Source organism: Peromyscus maniculatus, chromosome 3 (genome assembly GCF_049852395.1).
Source record: "Peromyscus maniculatus bairdii isolate BWxNUB_F1_BW_parent chromosome 3, HU_Pman_BW_mat_3.1, whole genome shotgun sequence".
Lineage (NCBI taxonomy): Eukaryota > Metazoa > Chordata > Mammalia > Rodentia > Cricetidae > Peromyscus > Peromyscus maniculatus.
In genome coordinates this window covers 167,996,989-168,010,563 of record NC_134854.1, presented here as the reverse complement: position 1 = coordinate 168,010,563, position 13,575 = coordinate 167,996,989, and the positions used below count along the sequence as shown (strand labels likewise).

General features: G+C 42.8%; 1 protein-coding gene across 8 annotated transcripts in view; it reads right to left on the bottom strand.

Moving 5' to 3' along the window:
- The window catches only part of Ccdc91 (coiled-coil domain containing 91), a 177,217-nt gene that overhangs the window by 110,234 nt on the left and 53,408 nt on the right, over positions 1–13,575 (bottom strand). For 3 of the 8 annotated variants that reach the window (XM_006986659.4, XM_016005181.3, XM_016005182.3), the window contains exons 4-6: positions 8,728–8,888; positions 6,619–6,822; positions 4,923–5,027 (exon numbers count right to left, since the gene is read on the bottom strand). In XM_006986659.4, coding sequence (XP_006986721.1) covers positions 4,923–5,027; positions 6,619–6,822; positions 8,728–8,888 — 470 coding nt within the window. Of the gene's footprint in view, positions 1–4,922; positions 5,028–6,618; positions 6,823–8,727; positions 8,889–9,688; positions 9,768–11,434; positions 11,597–13,575 lie in introns of those variants that run through there. The other 5 variants (XM_016005183.3, XM_042274372.2, XM_016005184.3 and 2 more) reach the window with 4 other exon arrangements.

The window sequence follows — 13,575 nt, the reverse complement described above, 5'->3', positions numbered from 1 at the left end:
GTTTTCAAGAAAGTAACAGAAATAGGGTAGAGTCATCACCAACCTTAGCCAGAGGTTGGAAAAATGCTGTCTCATGAAGTAACTTCAAAAACTAGTATGACCTAAATAATCACCCTCTAACAGTGGCTCTTCATTCCCACAATGCCCTTGTTCCTCAGACAGACATGCTAAGGCATGCCTTCTCAACAGCGAACATTTAGAGGGCAGAGCACCTCAAACCAAGTAAGGACACAGCAAATATCCTTCACCTTTTTCCACATTCCATGCTTTCAACTGAAAAAAAGTCTGAAATTTAAAATCCTTCAAATGATCATAATGTAAACACAGCACTGGGAAATATCTACCCCTTCTCAAAGTTTTCTCAGATATCTAAGCTTCTTGCCATATTCTGACAATGGACACAGACTCATCTCTTCCTCTGTGTTCTATAGGAAACTCTGTAATTGAGGAGAAAAGTCTCTGTGGTGTAGCCACTAGATAAACTATATAGATTTTATGAGAATTTGCCCCAAACTCGTCTCCACATCCACTACTGAGGTCTGTGGCTTTGCTCTAGAATGGCTGAGGTCAGGGTCTAACCTCAGATAAGTAGAGAAACAGAGCAAAAGCCTCCCTAGGGACTGTAAACTGGTGTTTTCAAAAATAACAGGTTCCTTTGCCACTGGGTAAAAGCAAGGCTTAGCCACATTACAAGTCGTTGTTTTCCTCTTGTGGCAATGGCGTTAGACACAATAAAAAACAATCTATTATGAGCACTTCCCAAATTACAGAACACAACTACTGAGAACACCCTGCACACCTGGTACTTCTCCGTGCACACCGCACAGTGGTGACAGAGGGGCACACAGACATCCCCGGGGCCGGCGCAGTGGCTGGCAACATCCAATCATACATCATGAGGCCCACTGTGTAGCAGGAATCTTAGAGAGGCTTATTAATAAAATCAAACCTGAGGCCAGTTATTGGGGTGAACACTGGAAGATCGGAGAGACAGAACAAGCCACAGCTACCTCACCTGGCCAACTTCTCAGCTGATCCTGTTTCCTCAGACTGGAAGCCTCTGTGTCCTCACATCCGAATAGCTCTCAGCTGAACTGTGCTGCTCAAAAAGTTATTTCATCTTATAAAACAAAGCTCCAGCCCATCAATGACTACAACTCTGTCATTTAGATATGTTTGTGCACAAGTCTTTACAGAAACATCAATCTCAAGAGGTCCTGGGTTATAGGGCCAGGAAGCTTCTGCATCCAGCACTGAGTGAACCGTAATTTAAATGACTGAGAACTTTTAAGACTATATGAATATACAGCAGGAATGTATTTTTGTCAGAGACATCATCTTGAGAACTTAGAGACCTCTGTGTAAGGCAGGTTCAAACTGGAGCATTAATTTTTTCTTACGGAATACTTCCCTCTTTAACAATTTAAACTGTGGAACTGTCTAAGTGCCAGTGTGTGCTGCTGTGGTGAACCTTCACCAACAGCCCCTCCTGGGCTCGTTTTGCAGACTCTGACCTGCCATTTGGTAAAAGCCTTACCTTCTCCCCATGTTCCCTTTTATGCCTTCAAAACCAACACCACCTGAGAGACACTTACATACAACCAAGTTCATCTGACAGCACAAAGCACAGCCTTGGCCCAGTCTGGACCAAAGATTCTGTACGCTGTTCCTGAGGAATCCATTCCTGGAAGAACTGACCTCAGCAGTGCTGTTCTCTTCTTGACTGCAGCTGATAGTGCAGCCTTAGCTGACTAGTATTGGCTGTCCCAGAAAAGCACAAGTTTCACTTCAGTGGCTCCTAACTCAAAACATTGGATACCCCAGTAGAGTTTGTAAGGGACCCTCAAACTTCACTCTGAAATTTCACAAGCCAGGCCTCTGTTGCCCACACTGCTCTCGGCATTATCTTCTACATTCTCACAATAGTTCATTAGGCTCTGAACACTTAATGGCTTCTCCAGACCAAAGTTCTTCCACAGTCCACTCACAAATATGGTCAGGTCTGTCACAGCAATAGTCCACTCTCTGGTACAAATTTCTGTCTTCACTACCATGATAAAATACCATGACCAAAAGCAACTTGGGGATGAAAAGGTTTCTTCTGATTATACAACCACATCACAGTCCATCATTGAAGGAAACCAAGGAAGGAGCCTCAGGGCAGGAGCCCCAGGGCAGGAGCTGAAGCACAACACACAGGTGAGGGCTACTTCCTAGCCAGCTCCTCATGGCTCGCTCAGCCTGCGTTCTTGTATCACCCAGGACCACCAGCCCAAGGGGTAGCACCACCCACAATGGATCAGACCCAAATGTGGTGGTATTGTGTTCCCCAAAATATTGTGCACCCTAATAAACTTAACAGCCACTAGATACAAGAGCTAGAAAATGGTGGCACTCACACCTTTAATCCTAGCACTCCAGAGGTAGAAATCCCTCTGGATCTCTGAGTTCAAGGCCACATTGGAAACAGCCAAGCCATGGTGACACATGCCTTTAATCCCAGGAAGAAGCCTTTAATCCCAGGGAGTGGTGGTAGAAAGCAGAAAGGTATATAAGGCGTGAGAACCAGAAACTAGAAGCATTTGGCTAGTTAAGCTTTTGGCTGGTTAAGCTTTTAGGTTTTGAGCAGCACAGTTCAGCTGAGAGCCATTGGGATGAGGACACAGAAGCTTCCAGTCTGAGAAAACAAAACCAGCTGATAAGTTGGCCAGGTGAGGTTAGCTGTGGCTTGTTCTGTCTCTCTGATCTTCCAGAATTCACCCCAATACCTGGTCCGGGTTTGATCTTATTAATAAGAACTTTTTAAGATTCATGCTACACCAAACTACAATCATCAATCAAAAAACGCACCACGGATTTGCCCAGGGTACAGTTTGGTGGGAGCATTTTCTCAATTAAGGTTCCCTCTTCTACGACATAAAAACTACCCAAGTACAGCAGGTGTCAGCTGATACACCACAGGGCAACTTCCTTCAGCATTCTTCAGTCAGTTAGCATGCTGTTTTCAGGTTCCTGTGCAGACTTGGTTAATTCCCCACGCCTGAGATTACCAAATGAAAAGTCTAGGGCTATGAAACCACCCATTTAATATACGCTTATAACCAAAGGCCTCAAGATAATGTGACTATAACAGAGTCAGGCAAAGAGACCAAGGGTTCAACACTTGGATATTTCAAGTTTGACAATCGTGAGAATAATCCCCACTCTTAGGAAGCTTGACAAGTCTGTGAAGTCAGGAAGAGAACACGGGTGGTGACCTAATGCTATAAAAACCCATTTATATACGTAAACCTAAGGTCCTTGAAATACTTCACTTTCCCACAACATTCTGGGTGTGTTTTTTAATTTTGCTTTAATTCTCAAGCAGAAAATATTCAATCTCCTGTAACTATAAAGCACTTTTGTAGAAAAATGAATGGGGAAGAATCAGAATGAAGTCTGATGATGTGACAGCGCCATAATGAAGGTATACTCACTTGAAACTTAGTCACCACAGAGAACAAACACAACAAGCCTGGTCTTTCCAGACTTACACTGAGAGCTCCAGGTTGGCCACAGCTCCAAGCTGACAACTACTAGAAATGAAGCCTTAGGAACTGGCCGAGTCCTTTGGTAACATTTTAAACACAGCACCGTGCCGTGCTTTCTGAGAAGGCAGCAGATCTCCCTGGTGCTTGTGGAGGTGCTGAGCCACTGCAGGGTCACAGAAGGGAGACCTGGGACCCATGCTGGAGAGAGGGAGGCACACTCCACTCGGTTCTAGGAAAGCCCCTTCAGAGTCCAGCAAGATCAGCTGACTCACTGTCTCCCTCTCCTCCTCTCCTCCATCTGCACACCCTAGACAGGGCAGGAAAGGGGAGGTGTCCCCATTGTTCCCTGGCTATCACATCGGTCTTATTTCCACGTGTCCTGCTGTTTTCACACTTCCCCACCTATCCTAGTAATGAGCATGTATCACAAAAACAATAGAACGCTGCAATACTTCATATTTTAAACAGTCAGCTAAAGTTCTAATCACATTCCACTTGTTCATTACTCTTTCTTGGGTCAGTCAAAACTTCTGCTAGCATGCATTCCGTGCTGACCTTAGGATGGCAGGTTTCCTTAAACTTGAAAATTAAAAGCCAAATGTTCTGAAATCATGAGAAATGATTTCTAATTTTCCTTGTAGTAAGAGTTTTGCTTTCTTTGTTCTATATTGCCCATATTTTCCAGAATAAGCGTATCGTTTTAGAACTATACACCCTGACATTTCTTTTGGAGAAGTGATTTTGATCCACATGCATACTCTACTTTTGGCACATCTTAGAATATTTCCCACAGTTTACTTCATGTTGTGGGCACTAGAGATCCAGCCAACACTCTACCACCCTTGCCATCTTAACAAAATAAACCGGCTCCTCTTTAACTCTCAATATTTTCAGAAGAAGCACATGTTAGATATCTGAGTATAAGAAAGCACTTACTGTCCACCCTACTCTATAGGAAATGTGAGTTGGACCATCCACCGTACTCTATAGGCAATGTGATCACCCAGCCCAGGAAAACCTGGAACAAGCTCAGCAACTAAGCAGCAAGCAGAGAGACAACAGGTGTTTCCCAGTCCAAATGCCCCTCAGTTTGACACCCTTCTACCTACAATGACTTCCTAAGGGTAGAAAGCATTACCCTAACAAACAAACTCCATTTCCCCAATTTCTCCAACTCTCTATTTGCAAGCATCTTCTATAAGCTAGTGCACTTCAGCATGGAGTCAGAGATCTGATGCCAGCATCCCGAAAAGTCGTGACAACTGAAAATGCCGCTTTCCAGTTCCTCCCAGACTAAATGTAGGAGACCACTCCCTTCGCCATGTCCCTCACTCGCTCAGAACCGTCACTGAACATGTCTGGAAACAAGAGTGTGTTTAAGGAATTGCTCACCTGAAGCTCATGGTATCTGGCTTGAAAGGACACAGCATCCTGCTCCTTTTCCTTCAGGAAGTCTTTCTCCAGGACACTGTGCTTCTCCATCAGCGAGTCCACATCCTACCAGGAACCCAAACACAAGCTTGCAATGTTCCATGGCATAAAATACTTTTTCAGTAAACACAAAAAATATTTGTCAGGGAAGAAAATTAGGAAAAAATGCTTAAAGTCTCAGAATTATGTATGTAGGAAATTACCAAAGTTAACTAATTTCTAGGCCAATATCAAATACTGACATAACATTAAAATTCATAAATGTCTAAGAGTGGGGCTGGGGAGGCGGCTTAGAGGGCAAAGTGCTGTCTGTCCAAGCATGAAGGACCTGAGTGCAGACCCCCATATCCACATAAAAAGCCAAGGGTGTCCACAGACATCTGCAACTCCAGAACAGAGAGACAAAGACTAGAGTATCCATGGAGTCCAGTGGCCAGCCACCTTAGTGGAAATGGTGAGCTCCAGGTCAGGAGACACACGGTGTAGAGTGATGGATGAAGGCTTCCTGAGCTGACTTCTAGCCTCTACAGAACACATGAGCATGTCCTACATGCATACACCATGTATAGGCACCCACCACAAACACAAAACAAGGAGTAAATAAGAACAAGAGTGTCTCAATGAGTACAATGAATAAAACCCAATCTCTGAAAGTACTTTTGATGAACTGGCTAAGACAGACAGACAGACTTATGGGTGAACAAATGGATGGAAACAGATAGAATGAAGGATGTAGAGAGATGATAAATAACTGACAGATGATAAATGATAGAAACCAGGCAGATGGATAGACAGACAGATGGAAAGACAGAAGGAACTGAGAGCATATACCAGTCCCTTCCCTGAACATCTGAGTTCAAACACCCAAGGAGTACCTGACTTCCCAAAGGGATAAGGTAACACAGCAAACCTAAAATCCACACACCAAGTATAACACTGCCTACAGAAACGTAAGCCATAGAGGAGCAAGAAATAACAAAAAGCCCCAGAGAAATCTGTGCATGCCTTAGAACTGCATTCAACCTCCTTTCAGTTCATGTGGATCCCTGCTGACACCAAAGTCTCAGGATGCTCAAGACCCTTATAAAAAAACAACAGGATATTTCCATATAACCTACACATATCCTACCATATACACTAAGATCTTCAGCTATTTTGGAGGTCTGTAAACATACACCCATAGCACATAGAAGATGTGTCCCTCATGTATGGATGGTTGAATCAGATGCTGAACGCATGGGTGTGCCAACCACTGACTAGAGACTTTTGTTCAAGGTTTATTTAGTTTTTTATTTATGTATGTGTTTGCCTGCATGTATGAATGTGCACTACATGCATACAGAAAACCCTTGGAGGCCAGAAGAGGGCATGGAACTTGAGTTCAGACAGTGAGCTACGATGTGGGTGCTGAGAACCAAACTTGGGTCTATTTGCAAGAACAGTAGGGTTCCTAACCACTGAGCCATCCATCTCTCTAGCCCATGACTAGCAGCTTCTAATAAAGTGCCTCCACTATCTGATGTAACTGACCTGAACCTCCACCCCAGGGAAGACAATACAGTCTTTGGTGAAATTTTAACCCACTTTAGGTTAAATTTGATGTCAAACTGCTAGCATATACAATTCTACATTCCCATGCAGATGTACACACACACACCTTTTTAATTCTCTGTTTTTCCTCTTCAGATGCTTTCAGTTTAGTCTCCAGACTTGATATTTTTTGCTGTAGCTGTGAGTGGGACACGTCGGCTCCAGGACCCTCAGGGTCATCCTCCAGTGCAAGCGCTCCATGGGTTGTCTCATCCGTTAAGCCAAGTGGAAAAAGTGGTATATTCAGATGTGTGTGTGCTGACTGCTGAATCTAAACCATGTGTTAACAGACAGAGAAAAGTTAGACCATCCTTTTAAGGAAATGTTCAAAGGGTATTCTAAACCACATTCAGAATTAAGTTGTATTGAAAGCAATGAAATTATCTCCCCTCTAAGTGAATCAACAGAAGACTTCAGACTATTACAATAGCCTGATCTTTGAAGCATAAAGAAAAGTCCTCTTATATCTACAATACTCACTACTGCATTACTGCTAACACATTAAAACACTTAAAACCTTTATGTACAAAAATGCACAGTTGAGCATAGACACATCTGAAACACACCCATTCTGAAATGTATACACCGACCTAGGATTCATTTAGAATTAATTTCAACTCAGAATTTCATATGTATTAATGATGCTACCTTATCAACTTCTAGCAAAGTTAACAGGTTACTTAAAATTGCAGTTGACATTTTAAAACTGAGTTTTGGAACCCTGCCTTCAGTATCCAGCATGATGTCTAGCTCTGCAAATACTTAAATGAATATGCTATGATGATGCTGTCTTTGGAGGCTTTTACCCTAAAACTGAAATAGATGCTCTTGTACCTAAAAAACATGTTAATACTCCAAGAAAAGAAAAACAATTCTAATAATTATTTCCCTTTTGAAGTTTAACTCTGAATTTAAGTTCGAAATGCAAAAACAATTATTCTTTTTTGTTACTAATCTCTAAGTCCAAGATAACATATGCAAAGGTAAGTCCATTTAAATAACCATGCACAGCTGTTTACTACAGTAAAGCATCAACTTTTTGGTGGCAGAAATGCCACCAACTGAGTACAGGCAGGCTGGATGTTCTTCCAATGCAATTTCACACACAGTTAAATTGTAAAGTAGGCAAAAAATCAGCTGTGAAGCCCAGCTCTGTCTCTGCAGCCTGCCAGCAATGTTCTTGTAGGAAGTTTACCCTGTGTGCCTCAGTTTACTTAGTGAAACCCAGCTCTGTCTCTGCAGCCTGCCAGCAATGTTTTTTTTTTAAGATTTATTTATGTATTATGTATGCAGTGTTCTGTCTCCATGTACGCTTGCAGGCCAGAAGAGGGTATCAGATCTCATTACAGATGGTTCTGAGCCACCATGTGGTTGCTGGGAATTGAACCCGGGTCCTCCAGAAGAACAGCCAGTGCTTTTAACCTCTGAGCCATCTCTCCAGCCTGTCAGCAATGTTCTTGTAGGGAATTTGCTCCTCTGTGCCTCAGTTTCTCACCTTTCAACAGGAGAATCAATGGTACATTTCTTTCTTTTAAGATTTAATTTTACCTGGGGGAGTAGGAGTATCTGTGTGTGGGTGTCTGTGTGTGTTTGAGGTGGCATCCCCTGGAGCTGCTTGATGTGAGTGTTGAACCAAACTCAGGTCCTCTGCAAGAGCCCTATGTACTCTCAACCGCTGGACCCTCTTGCCTGCCCCAGCAGGACTTACCATGGTGACCGGAAGACTGCTTTGAGGAAGGAGCTGACACTCAGCATCGAGGAACTCCTCGGGAATTTACCCAGGAAGCTCTGGGCTCTGTACTAGCCTTTAAGCTCAGTGGATGTTTATGGAACAAGTCCTGCCAGCTAGCTTTCTTTTTAAATCCAGTGTCCTCTGGGCCCCCTAAATGGAGCCATGGGCCCGAGTACTCAGTCAATTTTAATAAATGAGACACTCAAAGCAAACTTTTATAACTAAGGTACTTAAGTCTTTTGCAATCACATCACAAAACAGTATTATATAGCTTTTTTTTAAAAAAAAAAAATTCTAGTCTTGGCTTCAAAATTAGAATATCCTACCTACTACAGAAATAACTTTCGGAAAATTCTATTTTAAAAAGAAGTAAGGACATGAATTAATTAAGTCAAGATGCAGATTCTATAAGCAAGCTTCCTTCTGAATGACGACAGCACTCACCTGAGCTTTGGGGATGGTCTGACTCACAAGGCCACTGTCTGCACGCGTATCATCTGGTGCTGAAATGATGGCATCTGGAGGGAGGCGGCCAGAGGATGGTGATGAGTGGTCATGGTCCAGAATGAGCTCCGGAGAAGCTGGTGAGAGACGCACTCCGGATACTGAAGACAGAAGCACAAGAGGGGTGTCAGAGACCAAACAGAGACGCGCAGGCGGGTAGGAAAGGGTGCAGAAGTTAGTTAGGTGCAGTGGAGTTGAGAAATCCAGACTTTATGGCTAATGTCTAAAATCCAAAGGAGTGTTTCTGAGTTACACACGATGTCTCCACGAGTCGCAAACAACATGTTTTAACGTCTTTAACACACACACTAGCCTAGCCCACTGGAAATGTTCATTTCCCAGCAGAGAAAATATTCAACCTACAACATGGCACATCCACCCACTAACTCAGGAGAGTTGATTGAACTTTTGTAAAGGGGCACTGGCCTGGTATGGCCAGGAGTGCTGTGAATGTGCAAGGTGCAGGGAGACACTGCCACACACAGTGGCCCTAGCTCCAGTCTAGCAGAGCTCAACAGCTAAACATTCACTATGGAAAATGGAGACGGAGGGAAGACTGCCATAAAAACCTGAAGTTCCTCTTTTGTAATAATTTTTTTAAAGTTTTCATGTTAAAATCAATTTTCACTTACTGGATTGTTTCCACAAAAGTAATGTTGGAAACAATTTTGCTATTAGATCCATAATAAACCACTGTTACACTGTGATTAAGGCTCTCTTTAGAAGGTTATGGAAGCAGCTGATTGACAGGTACAAAAAAAAATACAAATGAAGAAAAAGCAGATATTTATATTATTTTTAAATGCTTCCAAAATTCAAATGAATCTAATATGCCCTGAAATTTGAGGAGTCATCTTCAGCAGTCAACTCACTCACACACCCCAGGCCTAACTGCAATGACCTTTATTCCACATTGGCATCAGTGGCTCTGTCCTCGGGTCCTACCACAAACTGAAGGTGGTTCACAATTGCGTGTTGCCCTGAAGAAAGACACATAGAAGGCAGTGAGTACTAACGAGCCAAATGCACAGATTTCTGATTGCTATTTTAAGGAACTCTTAATTATGTAAAATTTTATTGTATCTAATAATGTTGTGGCTTTGTAAGAGTATGTTACACACTGGATAAGAGGGTGGAGAAGATGTAAATATAGTAACCATGCATGTAATTCTCAAAAGAAAATTAATTTTAAAAAAGGAAATCATTTAGCTGCAGAATTAACTTCTTTCTAAACTTAAATCAGTGTGTGCGGGTGTGTGTGTCTCTGTGTGCATGAGCGTGTCTGTGTGCATGCATGTGTTATGTGTGTGTATGTCTAGCTGCACAATTTTGTATTATATTTCAATTTTTCAACTCAAACACAAAACAGTAGAACTTTAATAAAGGTTGAACTTGCCATATATTTTTCAGAATTTTTCCCAAATCCTCCCTACATATGGCTAAAGTGAATTCTCTAAAAATGTTAAAACATTCCAGCTTCTCATTCTGAATTTTAATTGATAACATATTATGAACTCTGAAAAGCATGAACAAAAGTACTGCCTGGCATCACAAAGTCACACTAAGCACAGAACAATAGTGAGTAGCCTGTCCTCCTGTCCTTCCACATCTTCTGTAAAGCAGACAAAACTACAAAGCAAGCTTGAAAGCGTTTAGCACACTGGCTGTCATCTCAGATATTAAATGTCCTGGACACGATGTGTTAACAGGCAGACTCTAAGCAGTGCCACCCTTGTGCTTTCTGTCAACCTGACACAAGCTGGAGTCATCTGGGAAGAAAGAGCTCAATGGAGAAAATACCCCACCAGGATGGCCATGGGCATGGCCGTGGGCAAGCCTGTGGGCAAGCCTGTGGTGCCCTTTCTTGTTTGTGGTCCTCTGTGACAGAAGAAGGCAGGCTGCGTGAGCCATGAAAAATGATCCAGCAAACAGCCCCCCTCCATGGCCTCTGCATCATCTCCTGCCTCCAGGTTCCTGCCCCGACTTCCCTCAGTGGTGGACTGTGGTGAGGATTTGCGAGCTGAAATAAACCCTTGCCCCCTCCAGTTGCTTTTGGTCATGGTGTTTTATCACAGCACCAGAAACCCTGACCAAGACAGCCCTAATGCTGGAGTATCGCCCCATCCCTGTCGTTCACATCTACAGTCATGACTGAAGACAAGATGTCATGTGGTCCTAAGGGAAATTCTTCAAACACTGAATATCCAAGTGTGTCACATGAAAAGAAAGAAAAGAGAGGGGACAATAGGTAGAAAGGGTGAAGGATGGGAAGGAAGAAAGTGGGAAAAAAGCAATAGGCAAGAAGAGGTTACAGAAGAAAAATGAGGAGGAGAGAGGCGGGCCTGGCTCTCAGACAGGCACCACCACCCTACCTTCCGCTTCATAACCACACTTCCTCGGCAGATTGCAGCCCATCTCCACCTTCCTCACTCCCACCCAGGCCAGTCTCCTGCAGCTGTTACGTAAGGTGCTGCTGGTCCTCTGATGAACACGCATTCCACTCTCTGGACTTTGATACACACACTTCCACTTCCTTCTACCACCTTCAAGGCCATTATTAAACCTTCTACGACCCACAAAGCAATGAAAACCAAATTCCCATCTCGAGAATCAAGTGCTCCCTGGCCCTCTCACGCCAGTCACTCACCTGATTACCACAAGGATCCATTTAGATGTCCCACAGGCATATTAGTCAGCTGTCACTTCACACAGCCCAGATCAGCCTCATGTTTCACTCTCCATTAACTTCAACACTGGATCTGCCAAGCCAGTGTTACCTCATCCAGTCACACTGCGCTGCTAGCGCCTACAGTTCGGCCACACTGTCCAGTGCCTCTATGACATCACAGTACCACTGCTCAAACACAAGCCAACCTAGGAAGTCCAACCTGGCTTCCAATGTGAACACCAGGCACGTTAGACAAATTACACAAACCCTTCAGTCACGGTTTCCTCTTACAAAAGTGGGAAATGACATGAACCTCAAACTTACACGTGGATGCTTAAGTAAGCTGACAGAGACACAGCACCCAATCAGCAGGGGCCCTGGGTGAGCGAGGAAACACAGCGGCAAGTGGACACCAGGATGGGGTCTTCTTTCCACACCCGAAGACCAGCGTTCCCAGGGTCATCCCACCTGCCCCGTTATCCACCTAATCACAATTCTAATGACCTACTTTCAATTAAGAATATTATTGAATATCTAAGAAATAAATGGCCTTAAAAACATTACTTACCAAAATCTGCAATGTACAGAAAGCAGTAATTGATATAGATGTGTATACATACATATATATATTCTAGAAACTTAAAAAAAAACTAATTCTTTACAGATCAAACTAAAGAAATGGAGAAGAAAAAGTAGAATAGGAAAAGAGAACTGAAAAGGATAATACAGGAATTTAAAAGATTCATAAAATAATTGGTCTAATTTTTAAAATTCTGGGTTCAAAAGCAGAGCTAAAAATATAGCAGCTAGTCCAATAAATGGGTAAAATACAAATACATACAATTAAATGGCAACAATCACAGCTTTAAAACAGAAAATTTCCCTTATTTTATCTTTAGACTTCTAAATAATTTTAAATTTTTATCAAAATGGCAAGTGCTTAAAGAAACAGAGTTCTCAAAGTTGACTGCAAAGTTAAAGCAGGTCTCCAGGAATACACCTATTTCTGGGGGAAGTTAAGCCATCAGGCAATGACCCCAGAGACAAGCATGAAGCTCCAATGACATCACAAGGCTTTTCTCCCCAAGAGCCAAACCTACATAATCCCAACACTCTGAAATAAAAATGAGAGAAAACCTCATTAATAGGAATGCATCAGTCAAACCAAACCCGCAAAGGCAGTGAAGGGGGTGCAGGGTGGCGCCGAGGAACACATCTGACCACGCCAAGACGGGCACCCGAATTCATCCCCAGCACAGACACAGGGAGAGGCGAGAACAAACTCCTCCAAGCTCTCCTCTGACCGACACACACACACACACACACACACACACACACACACACACACAGAGTCACCTGAATGACCATACACACACACATATACAGAGTCACCTGAATGACCACACACATACACACACACACACAGAGTCACCTGAATGACCACACATACACACACACACACACACACACACACACACACACACACACACACACACAGTCACCTGAATGACCACACATACACACACACACACACACACACACACACACACAGAGTCACCTGAATGACCACACATACACACACACACACACACACACACACAGTCACCTGAATGACCACACACACACACACACACACACACACACACAGTCACCTGAATGACCACACACACTTGGTTCCTACCCTGGATCTCAGACCATAAAGTATTTATTCCATAAAGTAGCAAGAAAAACTCAAAAAATGCATCAGTGGCATTTATATGAAAAAGTGGTTTAAAAAAATACCAGGAGTGTTCAAAAGTGGCCTACAGGCAATATGTAGCCCAACACAAACCATGAACTTACTTAAACGCTGAGAGTTTTTTGCATATATAAATATGAAAATATATGCAATATGCATGTATGTATTTTTTAACTACATGACAACATCCTGTTCCAACGTCAAAAGGCTGTATACCCCATGAGAACAATAACAAAAGGAACTACTGTTTTTTAGTACAACAAGATAAAAAACTTCATAAATTTAGTGAGCAATGTGAGGAAAATAGTTACAAAAGATACAAGAGGAAAGCTTTAGGCCAAGACAAAGGAAGCCCTGGAATGATAAAGACCTCAGCACCATC